Raw genomic sequence first — 13,501 nt, forward strand, 5'->3', positions numbered from 1 at the left:
TACCTTTATTCCTTCACTGCACTAACTGCACACCCGACTGGTCGAGTATTAGTAGCAGTATATGCATATGCAACTGAAAGTAACAGTTTTTCTGTAACAACACAATTACAGTAGAGTACATCCCGGCTATGTAGTGATTCCGTGACTCATTACTCCAATCCAGTCTAGCTACAACCATTCTATTACTCGACCACATACTAGACCTATATAGATTCTCAGATCAGATAGAGATATCTACGGTGAACGGCGGTATTGACTTTCTGATTTATTTAAAACATTATTAACAATAATAATTCTTTACATAAATATTTAGTTTGATTCAATTTTGCAACGTCCGCCGTAGCTTTTGATCGAGTTCAGACAGAGATGTAATGTTTAATTGAAGGTAGGAAATTTTAGATAAGGCTAGATATTTCTAGATATTATACAGACGATATTTGTTTAGAAGAGGACAACCAAAAAGAATGTGATTTCAAAATTTCGACCACAGAAAGTACAATTGGAGTCAAGCATGTGCATTTCATAAATGTGAGAGGGAACTGAACATAGTCCAATAATTCTCATTCGAATGAGTGTGGATATTTCTGTTTTGTAAAAATGGGTGGAATTGATGGAATAGCCTTTTGATGTCACTCGCTGTTCAACTATCTTAAACTACAATTTTTTTTGTCTAACACCAGATTTAACCCGATTTTGTGGAAAGCTTTCAACCGCGCCTTCATCATGTCTTAAATAATGGAGTTTGTCTTTTTGTCAACCAATCTCTCTGTCGTTTCTTCTGTTTTTTTTTAAGGTTATTGCGTCAAACACAATCTATTTACCTTTACTTTTATCACATTTCGCCTTCTTTATTCCTTGTAAGATGTTGTCATATTAAGTGTATTGCCTTATCTGACTGTGTTGTCCATCCCACTCAATTTCCCCTTCTAATGTCTTTGTTACTATTAGAGTTGCTTTTTATTTCAATCATGCCTTTAAAATGACGTATTAATTTTCTCCAGAGCATGACGGTAATGTAACAATTTCAATTTAGCCGACTGTTCTGCAATGGAGGTAATTGTTTCACGATGGCTTAGTTCTAGATTGTGTAACATACAACAACAGAACGTGAATCGAGTTCCACTCCTGACTTAACCGGATTAAATTATGTTATAATGTGTGAAACAGACTTCGAAAAAAAAAACCTGTAAAAAAACTTTATATTGATAATAAAAAAAAATAAAAAAAAACTATAGTTATCTCGAAGAAGTATTGAATTTTATTGAAATGAATATGAATTCCAACAATCCCGTGGGAGATACTTTTTGTTCACACTGATCAAAGACATTTCAGATTTCTGAAACGTTGTGTAACGTCTGAATATATGAATATATTGTTTTACCGACAAATAATTATTGAAGAAGAAGATAAAACTAACAAATCTTAACGAAACTTTAAACAGAACAAGACATATACAAATAAAAAGGTAATGGTCACAACTGGGAATCGAACCCAGGATCTTCACATTTATATTATTATTATCTTCTTCTTTAATGATACGATGGGCATAACCAACAAAATTTTTCGAAATAAGCTATTCCATTAAAATTGGACAAATAATTTTTGATTAATTAATGACTGCAAAAGGAGAGCACTTATTTTGCATAAATAGCAATGATAAAAATGTACACGACCACCTTACCAAAAAAACGCGTTTTAAAATTTAAACAACTATTTTTAGTGAGCATATCTGAATAGCTAAATAACTTACTACCAATCTTAGTCCTCTTTTCTTATACCTTTCTTCCACGTCCCTTTCTTTCATTATAGGTACACATTATGTATGCACAATCAATTAATACGTATTTAAATTACATAGATCGGAAGAGCTAGGCACTTCTCAATCTTCGTCTGCCTTCAAATCAAATCAAATCAAAAATTATTTATTGTAAAATTAAAATTACAAAAGGTATAGCTTATGGGTAGACCCCATTTCTTCCAGCTAACCACATTTATTTAATTACAATGTTTATACAGATAAAATAACAATATACCAATGAAAAAATAAAAAAATACAAATATATATACCAATAAAAATAGGTGTTTCATTTACGTGAGGTATTCACTCAACGTGTAGTGACATTTATTAACAAGGAAAGTGTTTAGTAACGTTTTGAATTTGTGTGTATCTTGTATTTGTTTAATGTTATGTGGAAGGTTGTTATATACTTTAATGGCCATGTAGTATGGTCTTTTTTGGAATATTGTTTTGTTTGCTTTTGGTATTAGTAAGTTTTCTGTGAGCCTTGTAGCGTATTTATGTGTTGAGTTTTTTAGTGGGAACTTGTCTGTAGATGATCGCACTAACATGCATAACTCCAATATATATATGTCTGTGACTGTCAGAATTTTCAGATTTTTAAACATAGGTCTACATGAATCTAAACGATCAGAGTTTGTAATTTTTCTTATGCATCTCTTTTGTATGATGAAAACATCTTTAGCGTTTACCGAGTTTCCCCAAAAAATAATACCGTATTTTATTATTGAGTATACATAACCATAGTATGCGGCTATTACTGATTCGGTGTTTAATATTTTTCTTAAGGTACCCAGAACATAAGAAAAACTACTGATTTTTGCTACAATTTTTGAGACATGTTCTTTCCAGTTTATGTTTATATCTAATTCCATTCCCAGTAGTGAACTTCTTCCTCACAACATTTTTTATCACCTGTGCCAAAGTGTAAAAAATATCTCTGAACTGTGCATGCCATAGTTCCACCAACCCTAGACAGTACAGAAGCTTATGCGGTATCACAAGAGTATACAGTCATTCTGAACAGCACTAAAAACAATTATCTGTTGCTGCAACAATACTAACTTGTCAAAAACACTATTCATTTAATTTTGATGTCTCAATTGAAAAAAAATACCATAATTTATTTATGCTTAATTGAAAGATGACATTTTGACAACGGCAACGGTTGTCAGGTGTGTTGAAACCAGAACAAAAGATATTACCGCCGACGCTGTGCCAACGCGAAACAGTTCTTTTGTGCTCCGCTCTGCATGTTGTCTTCAGTCAAATTGCCATGACGAAAGAAGCGGTGACTTACGGGTTATCTTGCTCCCATTGTGTCAAAACTGCATGCGAAATAGTTCATTACACGAGAATAGTTTTCAAGCACGCCTCAAAGTGGTTCACGAAGAGGAAACATTTTAATGTAAGATAATTCAGACGTTTTCTGCAATCCACATCAGACCGCCTCCATAGCATATTGTCTATATCAATATAACAGATTTTGGGTCAAAAAGTTCAAAGGGTTAATTGAGTAGAATTTTTTTTTGAATTTTGTTTCTCTCTGGAAAGCTTTTCGATTTACCTGCTTCGATCTCCTGCTGCTCCCTCTAGTTAACTATTTCTAAAGTTGCGGTGTTAGCTTCCACACCTTCTGGTCACCCAAGTGTAGGCTTCCTAACAGTCCTTCGTTCTGTTGACTTATTATAAAGAAGCATTTTTATCAGCTGTATCCTTTCTTTGCTGCATTTTCAGCCCATAGGAACCTTTCCACATTTTATTGACAGCTGTTCAAATATTTGAAACAATACCGTAATGCTAAATATTCAAATTCATCCACGCTGATTGAAGGTCTTCATATGCTTTAACCATTTGCCAAAAATTGTTATCATGACTTAATTTTCCTTATTATTTCTTTACAGTTGCATGAGCACATGTCCCAAGATGAACTACAAAGGGTGTTCTATGTGGATCACCACTCACTCGTACCAGAATACCAGCTGATTCAGCTAAACCACCACGTGGCAAAGCGACACGTGGTCTCACCAGGGAGTGACAAACACCACACGGGGAATAAGGTGTCCCACGGGAGTGGCAAGAAATCCGCACATGACAAGCTTTCTGATCACGAATACCTGATCAAGAACGCTCACAAATTCAACAACCTTAATCAAGGTGGCCAAGCCAGGGCCCATTTCGTGAACAGGGACGATTTTGATGATACGGAAATTTTGTTTGTCGGGAGTGAAAATTCCAAAAGTGTTAAAGACTCTGCAATAGTGAAGAGTATTGATTCAGAAGCTAGTGTTAACAATGCTTCAAGTGATAAAGTTAATAAAGTTTCAGAAGGTATCAGTGATGTTCCTAAAGCTAATTCAACCAGTGCTAGTGCCAAGAGGAACTTGGAAGACGTTGAGCACTTGGATGAAAGCCTCGAGCATGGAGTGCATAAAATTAAGTTCGAAGCGTTCGGTAAGCCAATTGAGCTGGTTCTGAAGAAGACTGAAGGACTCTTCAAGAAGGAGGGTTTGAAGGTGTGGACGGTGGTCAAAAATGAAACGCAGCCCCATGGTGTCGAGTTCTTGGAAGAGGTAAGTCATATTATAATTTCAATACAATGATTGTATCCTTGCGATATAAGTTTTAGTTCCTACAATCGTACTCCCTCTAGTGTTTGTAACTCTAGTCACTTCAGTGTGGTGCGAAATTCCATAAAAAAGCCACTTTATCAATAATGTTACTGTTTCTGACAATTCCAAAGCAATGTATCCATTTCAAATGATGACCCACAAACCTACAAATTGTATTTCTATGTTGAAGCAACATGTAATGATTGGTTACATAACTGCCTCACTATTAAAATGTTCCAATCGATAATGATTACATCAAAGTTGGCGACAGTAGTCAGTAGGTAGTCATTACGGCGTGCTGAAGATGGCAACATTGGCTATTCTGAAATTTCGCTAATATGCAGGAAATTACATGCTTTATTTAATAATATTCGAAGGTTATAATATTATAGATCTTTCGTCATGCACTATTTTCGTAGAAATTTCAAAATACGTGTTTAGCTACTTTTAAACATAATCTTCTTCATCTCGTGTGATACGTTTATGTAGCAACACGGTAGGGATTTTGGGTCTACGCTGAAATCCAAATAAACTGAACTGTAGCTAGTAGACAGTACAGTGACAAACAATCAATTGATATGATCGTCTATATAATATGTTTTATTATCTTACTCTTGAAATAAATAGAGATAATTATATCCTCACTGGGATCTCCCATGCTGAGGATTGCTTGCAGAGAACTACGAATTGCTTAACTGCGGTAATTTCTTGGCATGAATTGTTGTATTTCGCTATACTCAAGTATCTTAACCTACAACCTCACGCACTATTGATCTATAGTCGAGTGGTAACGCAGCTGTTTCACTAGTATTTAATCCGTGACTCAATCTACGATGATACTCAAAAGCTGGCGAATGCGAGACGTCCAACTCTATTATTATTGGCAAACGAGTCGATGGTAAAGTCGTTTAATGATAATGTATTGCTTCAAACGTGTAGAAACGTGCGTGAATCGCATTGATGGAAAATAACGCAATGTTTTAAACAGATTTCATATAAATACAATACATACATATAATAAGGTGTTTATATTTATTTATTTATATATATAAATTACAAACAATACAAAACAAAATGAACCTTTGTCTGTCCAACTGGGAAGGATTCCCGTTTCAGGACAGCCAAATTGTATATTTAGTACGTAATATTCTTACAATGGAATGGCGATGCTGTCAAAACAAATTTTGAGAACATTGTTGATTGCATTCGAAGTGACAGGATGGTTTATTTATTTTTTTTATTTTATTAGGAACATTAACAGGTTTATAACATAACATGCATAGAGAGAGAGAAAATAAGTAAAAGAATTAGGTTACAACCCAATAACCAATGTTCACATCATGCAATAAAGATAAAGAAGGTTAAAAAGCAATAAACAAACAAAGAAAACAAAGAAAGGTTAAAAACAAAGAAATGTTAAAAACAAAGTGAGAAATGAGAAAATGTATATGTATATGTATGTATATGTATGTATATATATGTATATACATACATGCGTATGTATATACATATATATACATACGCATGCATATACACATATAAATATATATGTACACACATACATATACATAGTTGCATACATACATACGCATACATACATGCATACATACATACATACACACACGTACATTTAATATTAAATACAAATAATATGTAAGAGTGATAATGAATAAATGATGAATGTAATGTATTAAATTTAGAAAAGGGTTAATTATTACAATACTCTGTTAACAATTTTTTTAAAAGCTCCCAAGGTACACGACAGGATATCAGCATCAAAATAAGTTTTATTATAATGATTGCAAGTTCTTAGTAAGAAAGAATTTTGCCTGAGACTCGTTGAAGCAATTTCGATATGAAACAATGATTTGTCTCTAGTTTTCTTACTTGGGACTCTAATATTGATTGATGACAAAAGGGCTGGACAGTCAATATGACCACTATATTTATCCTTGAAAGAATCGCAAAGATGTAATTTATTACCGGGATCAATTTGGATAACATTAGTAATTGTATTCAGAACAGATGAATGTTTTCTTTCGGGACATCACAGGTCTGAAATTCTTTCCAGGGCATTTTGGAGAACATTTACAATTAAATAGTTAGAATTTCCACATTTATAAATCAGTATAAGACATATGAACCTATAGTACTATATTTTTAGAATTTCTAAGATGATTACACATTACTAGACTAGAATATAATGCTGTATGACATATGAATTTCCAATTTTAAATTTCGAATCTTTATTTATTAAATGGCTACTCATTATTATACAGTAATCGAAATAAAACCGCACAGAAGATTGGTAAATTTAAATATAAATAATATTAACAATGAAGATCAAGTTATTAGGAACAAAAATAACCATGTTTAAACATGAAATAAAAAGGGACTTTAGATCCTATATATATTTATGTCAATTTAAGAATCTGTTATAGGAGTTATCCACTGTGAGAAAAAATTCATTTTAATAATATTGTGAATGAAATACTGTATAATATCAACGATATCTAGAATTATCTAGATGTTGTCTAGAATATAAATTTATCTAGAATTTCTAATTTCGAGGTAAAGTCGAATATTTTCTACCTCGCTATTTTCTATTGGCTACTCATCCCACTAGAGAATTCCTGTGTCGAGATGAGCAGCAACACAATTATATTTAATGAAATAAGTACATAATACATACATAGATGGATTATATCAAATGTGGGGTTTCTTAGGTGATTTTGTCGTAAATCAACAGATATTATACGACAGATATTTTGGCAATCCAAAATCACCACTTTCAGCTAGTATGGAATTTTTACCATTTTATTGAACAGATTTGAAGAACCTATTGTTTTTATATTGTTTTAATATATAAACCTTTATGAAAAAGTTCTCTAAATGATAGTGGAAACATTATTAAAATCCGTTGCGTAGTTTAGAAGAACTAAGCGCACAAACAGACAGACACGGATAGCGACTCTGTTTTATACTATTTAGAGATTTTTTCATGTTATCAGCAATTATCTAGTGAAAGTGTAGCCCTCCAGTATACGGTCCTATGACAAAAAATGACCTTTACAGATTTCGTAAGGTTAGCAGCGCAATAAAATCATGACATTTCAACCGTAGTGTAGTTAAACTCTTATTGCACTCTGGTTTCACGTTGCATTATAAGCTGATTGTTGTACTTGTTCACACGCCCAGTGAACGGATGTTACCTGGCGCCTGGTACCAACTTGTTGCAAGCTGCACTCAAAATGCATTCATTCATTGCTAGCATTCAGAACACTACAAATAACCTACAGCTGTTAATGTCTTCAAGTAAACCATAAACAATAATATTTGCAATTGTAATTATATTTTATTTAATGGCATCTGCCACGAAGAAAATTGATTATTGCTAATTTATTAAAAATCTCTTAAAGTTTTGGTAATCCGGTTAAACACGCGATTGCAGGCCGTTTCCTGATAAACTTTTAGTACATTCGTTATACATCGGAACACGTGTGCATGCATCTGCATCTGCCTTGTAATATATCGGAACACGTGTTCATGCTCCTGCATCTGCCTTGTAATATCACAAACATATGATCTTAACAAATAAATAAATAAATATGTAAACCAAATTATACGTAAACAGTAACAACAATTCACATACAAAATAAAGTAATGGATACAATAATTTTATAATAGCCCCTTTTTAAGTACTCTTTAAGTTCCTGAATACGTCTGTCTCGACACAGGTGTACCCTAGTGAGGCAGATGTAGACAAATTTATTAAAAAAATTATGATAATTAAATAAATTTAAAAAAAAAAAGTATATATATAATGACGAAATGCGAAAATATTAGGATTTTTATCAACATATGCAATACATACATGAATTTTTCCGACATCGAGATAATACGTTCGTATTTTAATAAAACTTTATGAGGAATCCTATCAATTCATTCGTTAAGGGCCTGAAATCCCGTTTTTAAACGGATAACGAATAATTTGAAGAGATTATTAATAAATACAAATCATATTTCTCCGTGTGAATAGTGGTAAATTTGGAATATTACTAAACTAAATTGATAAATATCTTAACTATATATCCCCGACTTCTGCAACCCTTTATTTGCAGGTCATAATATATTATAAATATTCTCTTGGCGCCAATAATGATTTTCTCAGACTTCCATCGATTCATTCGATTATGTAATGCTGTGTTTACGCTACCAGAATTTCAGTAGAAGGCGCTCCAAAGAACTTGCGTAATCAACAGGTGCAGGTACACAGCCGGGAGACACGCCTAACACGTGCCCACCATTCGTACGCGTTTGACATTTGCCGCATGAGAACGCAATCACCCATTACAATACAAGGCAATGTCTAGTAACTAGTATCTAATAATATAACTTACCCACAGCGAGAAATGCGCTACTATACGTTATCATTTATCATAATGGAGATTGTAACAATAACAAGAATTACTGTACTAGAAGTACTGCAGAGCACTGGTCGTTACAACTTCCTTCCTCTCTGGGCGAGATCAGCATTCCACTTCCTGGAGGCAGACATTCACTTCCGGTTCAGACGGCATTATTACATTAGCCCGGAGTGGCCCGGGAAACTTTAAACACTTTTCCAGAACGCTTAAGACGATGCACTACGTAGAAATGCAAAATCATGTGTTTTTGGTTTGGAAATTTGGTCGCCTAGAAATGTTTCAGATGCTTTAATTAAATACTGCGAGTAGAATACATCCTAGCCTTTGAAATAATCAAGTATTTTTTAGATAAGTCTTTTTATAAGCCCAGAAAAAAATAATGTATAAGGCCTATGAAAACTGCTTTAAAGTTCAAAATCTCCTACTTACGAACCCATTTTCGATTATGATTTTATTGTATAATGTGGAAAAATAAGTTATTTATAAAATGATCGGAAATTTTTTTAATATTTATGCCTGAACATCCACAAAATAAAATAAAAGGCATTTTTTTGCCATGTTTTTTTCTTGCATAAATCAAAACAGGCGGATGGTGTTAAGCGGGAATTTAAACCTTATTGCCATCTACGTAAGGGGTGTTATTGATAGCGGCTCGATTTAAAATATTACACGACGTAGTTCATCGCCTTAATATATATATTTGGCGGTTCTATGATAACTCAATACAGTGACAATTCAACACACCTTTAAAATGTGAAATAAAGTCATTGGAAACTATGAAAATAAAAAAAATTAAACCTAACCTAACCCAACCTACTTAACCCAGTTAATAAAGTTTTTATTTTATCACTTTCCATGACTTTTTAAAGATGTGATGAATTATCGTTTCGATAAATTCGTTTAAATGCCCAAATATTTATAAAGAAGGTATTTGTAATGTACATGACTCCCTTGTGAGGTGTCGTGCCTTTATTGAGGCGTGTTGGGTAGTACACTGTCAAGTATATACGTAATCAAGTACTGGTATTTATTAGGGAGCTGCTTGTAACAAAAAGAGGCCTCTACTTGGATGCATCGCCTTTTATAGAATCTCGCAAGCATACCATCTCACTTGCATTTATCCACCTTAACACAAACACCACAGTATCTAAGCGAAATGTATGATTTAATCAGCTAAATCACAGCAAATCTGTCCTTATTTTAGATACTAGCGCAGACCCGTGGAAAATCACGGGATATTATATTGTTAGTTAGTAAATATCGCTTTCTTTAAAATGGAAAAGCGCAGACTCTTGAAAAATCGTGAAATCTGTCTATACTTGTCAAGATTATCCCCAAGAACTTTATCGCTTGTCTGAATTGTTGACACAATCAGTTCTAATTTTGAAAATGACGCTTATATTAAAAAAAGTCGAGTTCATTGAACTGGAGTTAAAATCACTCACAGATAGACCTACAACTGAAGTTAGTATATTTAAAAATCTATCTATTTACATAAAGAAGAGTGTCCGTTGCGGGCTTGATGCCATTCAAAGCAATGCTTCCGCATGGATTTGATTTTTATACAAATCTACATTTTTATTCCGAGATAGATGAAATTTTGCACACATGACCATCAAATTAAGAGAAAGGTCACTGTTTACGTGAAATTTAGAAAAACTACCCCATCCTCTTTTCCCACCGCGTAAGCCTCCGCATCCCGAATTTATACCGATTTATAACGTATTTCTATCTAACATGTTAAGTTTTAGACTTCCTAAAAAAACATAAGTTATTTTTTAATATAATCTTTATTTATTTGTAAAGTCGAAACGCTAATTATATAAAATTTCTTCGATAGAAAAAAATCGCAAAAGAAGTTCTGAAAAATATTAAAAACTCATTTTGTTCTGTTATTTAATATGTTATAGGCATGAAAAAATTCACAGCGTATCTTTAAATGCAATTAAAGCATTTGCCGAGAGAATTTGCTCTATTTCAAACAATTATTATTGATTTATTAATATTTTCACCGTGTTCGCTTAGGGCGATGCACTACGTCGTGTAATATTTTAAATCGATCCGCTATCAATAACACCCCTTACGTAGATGGCGATAAGGCTTAGATTCTCGCTTCACACCATCCAACTGTTTTGATTTATGCAAGAAAAAAAAATTGGCCAAAAAGTGCCTTTTATTTTATTTTGTGGATGTTCAGGCACAAATATTTAAATGTTTTTCGATCATTTTTTAAATAACTTAATTTGCCACATTATACAATAAAAGCATAAGCGAAAATAGGTTCATAAGTAGGAGATTTTGAACTTTAAAGCAGTTTTCATAGGCCTATACATAATTTTTTTCTGGGCTTATAAAAAGACTTATCTAAAAAATACTCGATTATTTCAAAGGCCAAGATGTATTCTACTCGCAGTATTTAATTAAAGCATCTGAAACATTTCTAGGCGAACAAATTTCCAAACCAAAAACACATGATTTTAAATTACTACGTACTGCATTGCCTTAATTATTATCGTTTTTAATATTAGCGCGCTCCCTCTAACATTCGTATTTACACATCTCCCTTTCAAACCATACTTGAACGCTTAGTACGGAGCCTGAAAGCAGAAATTTGATACTAACTTCTAATTGAAATTTTGTACATTTGACTTTCAAAACAATAAGAAAATTGATATATACGAGTACGTCTGATTTAAAAAAAGCCTGCGTAAAGCCCGGGTAACACCGGGGATTTCATCTTGTTTTATTATATTTGCGGCAAGTTCCAGAGTGGTGGTATCGTCCTGATGATTCTTGAACTGGATACCAATAGCCAGGTTCTTCCAAACATTTCTTCTCCCTATCTCCTTTTCCTTATTCAGCTTCACAATATACCCCAATTGGGAATTCCTTGTCCCAGCGGTTTCGAAGTTCTAACAACTGTAGCTGGGAGCTGTTGGGCATCTAAGAAAAAACGTCGGATGAAAGAAAAGTTCTCAGCATTAATGCCGTCTATACAACCTGCACACTGGTGGTAGAATCATTTCACAAGCTGAATCTCTTTTGTATTTGTTATTATACATAATATTATGGCACGAATACAGATCGTACGTAATCGTGGCCGTTCATTTTATTTCCGGTTTAAAATCCGCCGCAAGCCAACGAAAAGCGATCAAACCTTTTATATCCGTCTAAAATTTATCACGGTATTTTGAAAATCGTAATAGTATTTCATTACATAATTCATAATTATGCATTATAACTACTACTTCGGTGGTTAGGCTACTTAAATTTCCATATATACATTTTTTTATTTTATCAAAAGCATTAAGAGTCAGGTTATGAGTGTGTATAACTCGGGTGAAGCCGGGTTGTAACTATGTATTACATTTTCTCTTTCACTGGGGCGATACTGAAAGTATGTACCATTCCGAAACGTGCCGCAAATATACTATACATATACAAGCTATTTTTAATTAATTAATTTAAAATAACACAAATTAATCAAATAAAATTTACGAATTATATTCGTCTGTTACAATTTTAGTAACAAAGTAACCATAAAGCTTTTTTCCCGTTAAGGTAGGCAGAATACTAATAATATTTAGATCATTTGTATAACCCTGTTTTTGTGAAAGGGCGCTGTACAAATATATAAAATATGTAAATAATGCTAAATCTTATTACATACTAGACACACTAACGTATGAAAAGGGTAAAAATTACAAATAATAACTAACCAATTATGTATACGATATCTTCATATCAGTAATCACCGCATACTATGGATACGTATACTCAATGATAAAATAAGGAATAGTTTTTTGGGGAAACTCAGTAAACGCCAAAGATGTTTTTATCATCCAAAAGAGGTGCCTACGAAAAATCTCAAACTTCTGACAGTGACGGACATATATATATAATGGAGTTATGCCTGTTAGTTCGAGCATCTCCAGAAAAGTTCCCACAGTAAAACTCAACACATAAATACGCTACAAGGTTCACAGAAAACTTAGTAATCCCAAAAGCAAACAAAACTATATTTCAAAAAGGACCACACTACATGGCCATTAAAGTATATAACAACCTTCCACGTAGCATCAAACAAATAACCGACATACTTAAATTTAAATCATACTAAAAACATTTCTTTTAAACAAATGTCACTACACCTTAAATGAATACCTCACATAAATTATATACCTCTGTATTTTTTATTTTTTATTTCAATACATTTGTTAGCATGTAATTGTTGGGTTATGTAATTGTCTGTAATGTGTATTTGTTGGGTTAGCTGGAAGAAATAGGATGTAACCTATATGCTATACTCTTTGGCATCTTTGGAAATATTTTTTTGAATTTGTACTTATATAAGGTATATATATAAATATAAGATATCGTCTACATGTCTACTATAGCGAAAATCTGATTTTCGATAATTAAAATACAGTTTTTTTATAATGGAACTTGGATAACAGCCAAGCACAAAGTACGATCAGAAAGTTGATTGTGGTAACTTTTTAAAAAGACTTTTATCAAAAAATAAAGCTAAAGACGTGACAAAAAGAAATGACATTAATAAACAAATTGCCTTTTGGAAAGTGATTGTTATTATTTATCGAGTTGATTTGTTGTTGAGATTAGTCAATCATGTTTAGATGAAAGGAAGGTATAAAAGATGTAGA

The 13,501-nt window shown here is 32.8% G+C and overlaps 1 protein-coding gene across 3 annotated transcripts in view; it reads left to right on the forward strand.

Moving 5' to 3' along the window:
• Positions 1-13,501, forward strand: part of sona (sol narae metalloprotease) — a 253,113-nt gene that overhangs the window by 141,397 nt on the left and 98,215 nt on the right. For all 3 annotated transcript variants that reach the window (XM_089648884.1, XM_089648883.1, XM_089648885.1), the window contains exon 3: positions 3,703-4,371. In XM_089648884.1, coding sequence (XP_089505010.1) covers positions 3,703-4,371 — 669 coding nt within the window. The remainder of the gene's footprint in view (positions 1-3,702; positions 4,372-13,501) is intronic.

Source organism: Hesperophylax consimilis, chromosome 28 (assembly GCF_061612785.1).
Source record: "Hesperophylax consimilis isolate HC1 chromosome 28, BYU_Hcon_1.0, whole genome shotgun sequence".
Classification (NCBI taxonomy): Eukaryota; Metazoa; Arthropoda; class Insecta; order Trichoptera; family Limnephilidae; genus Hesperophylax; species Hesperophylax consimilis.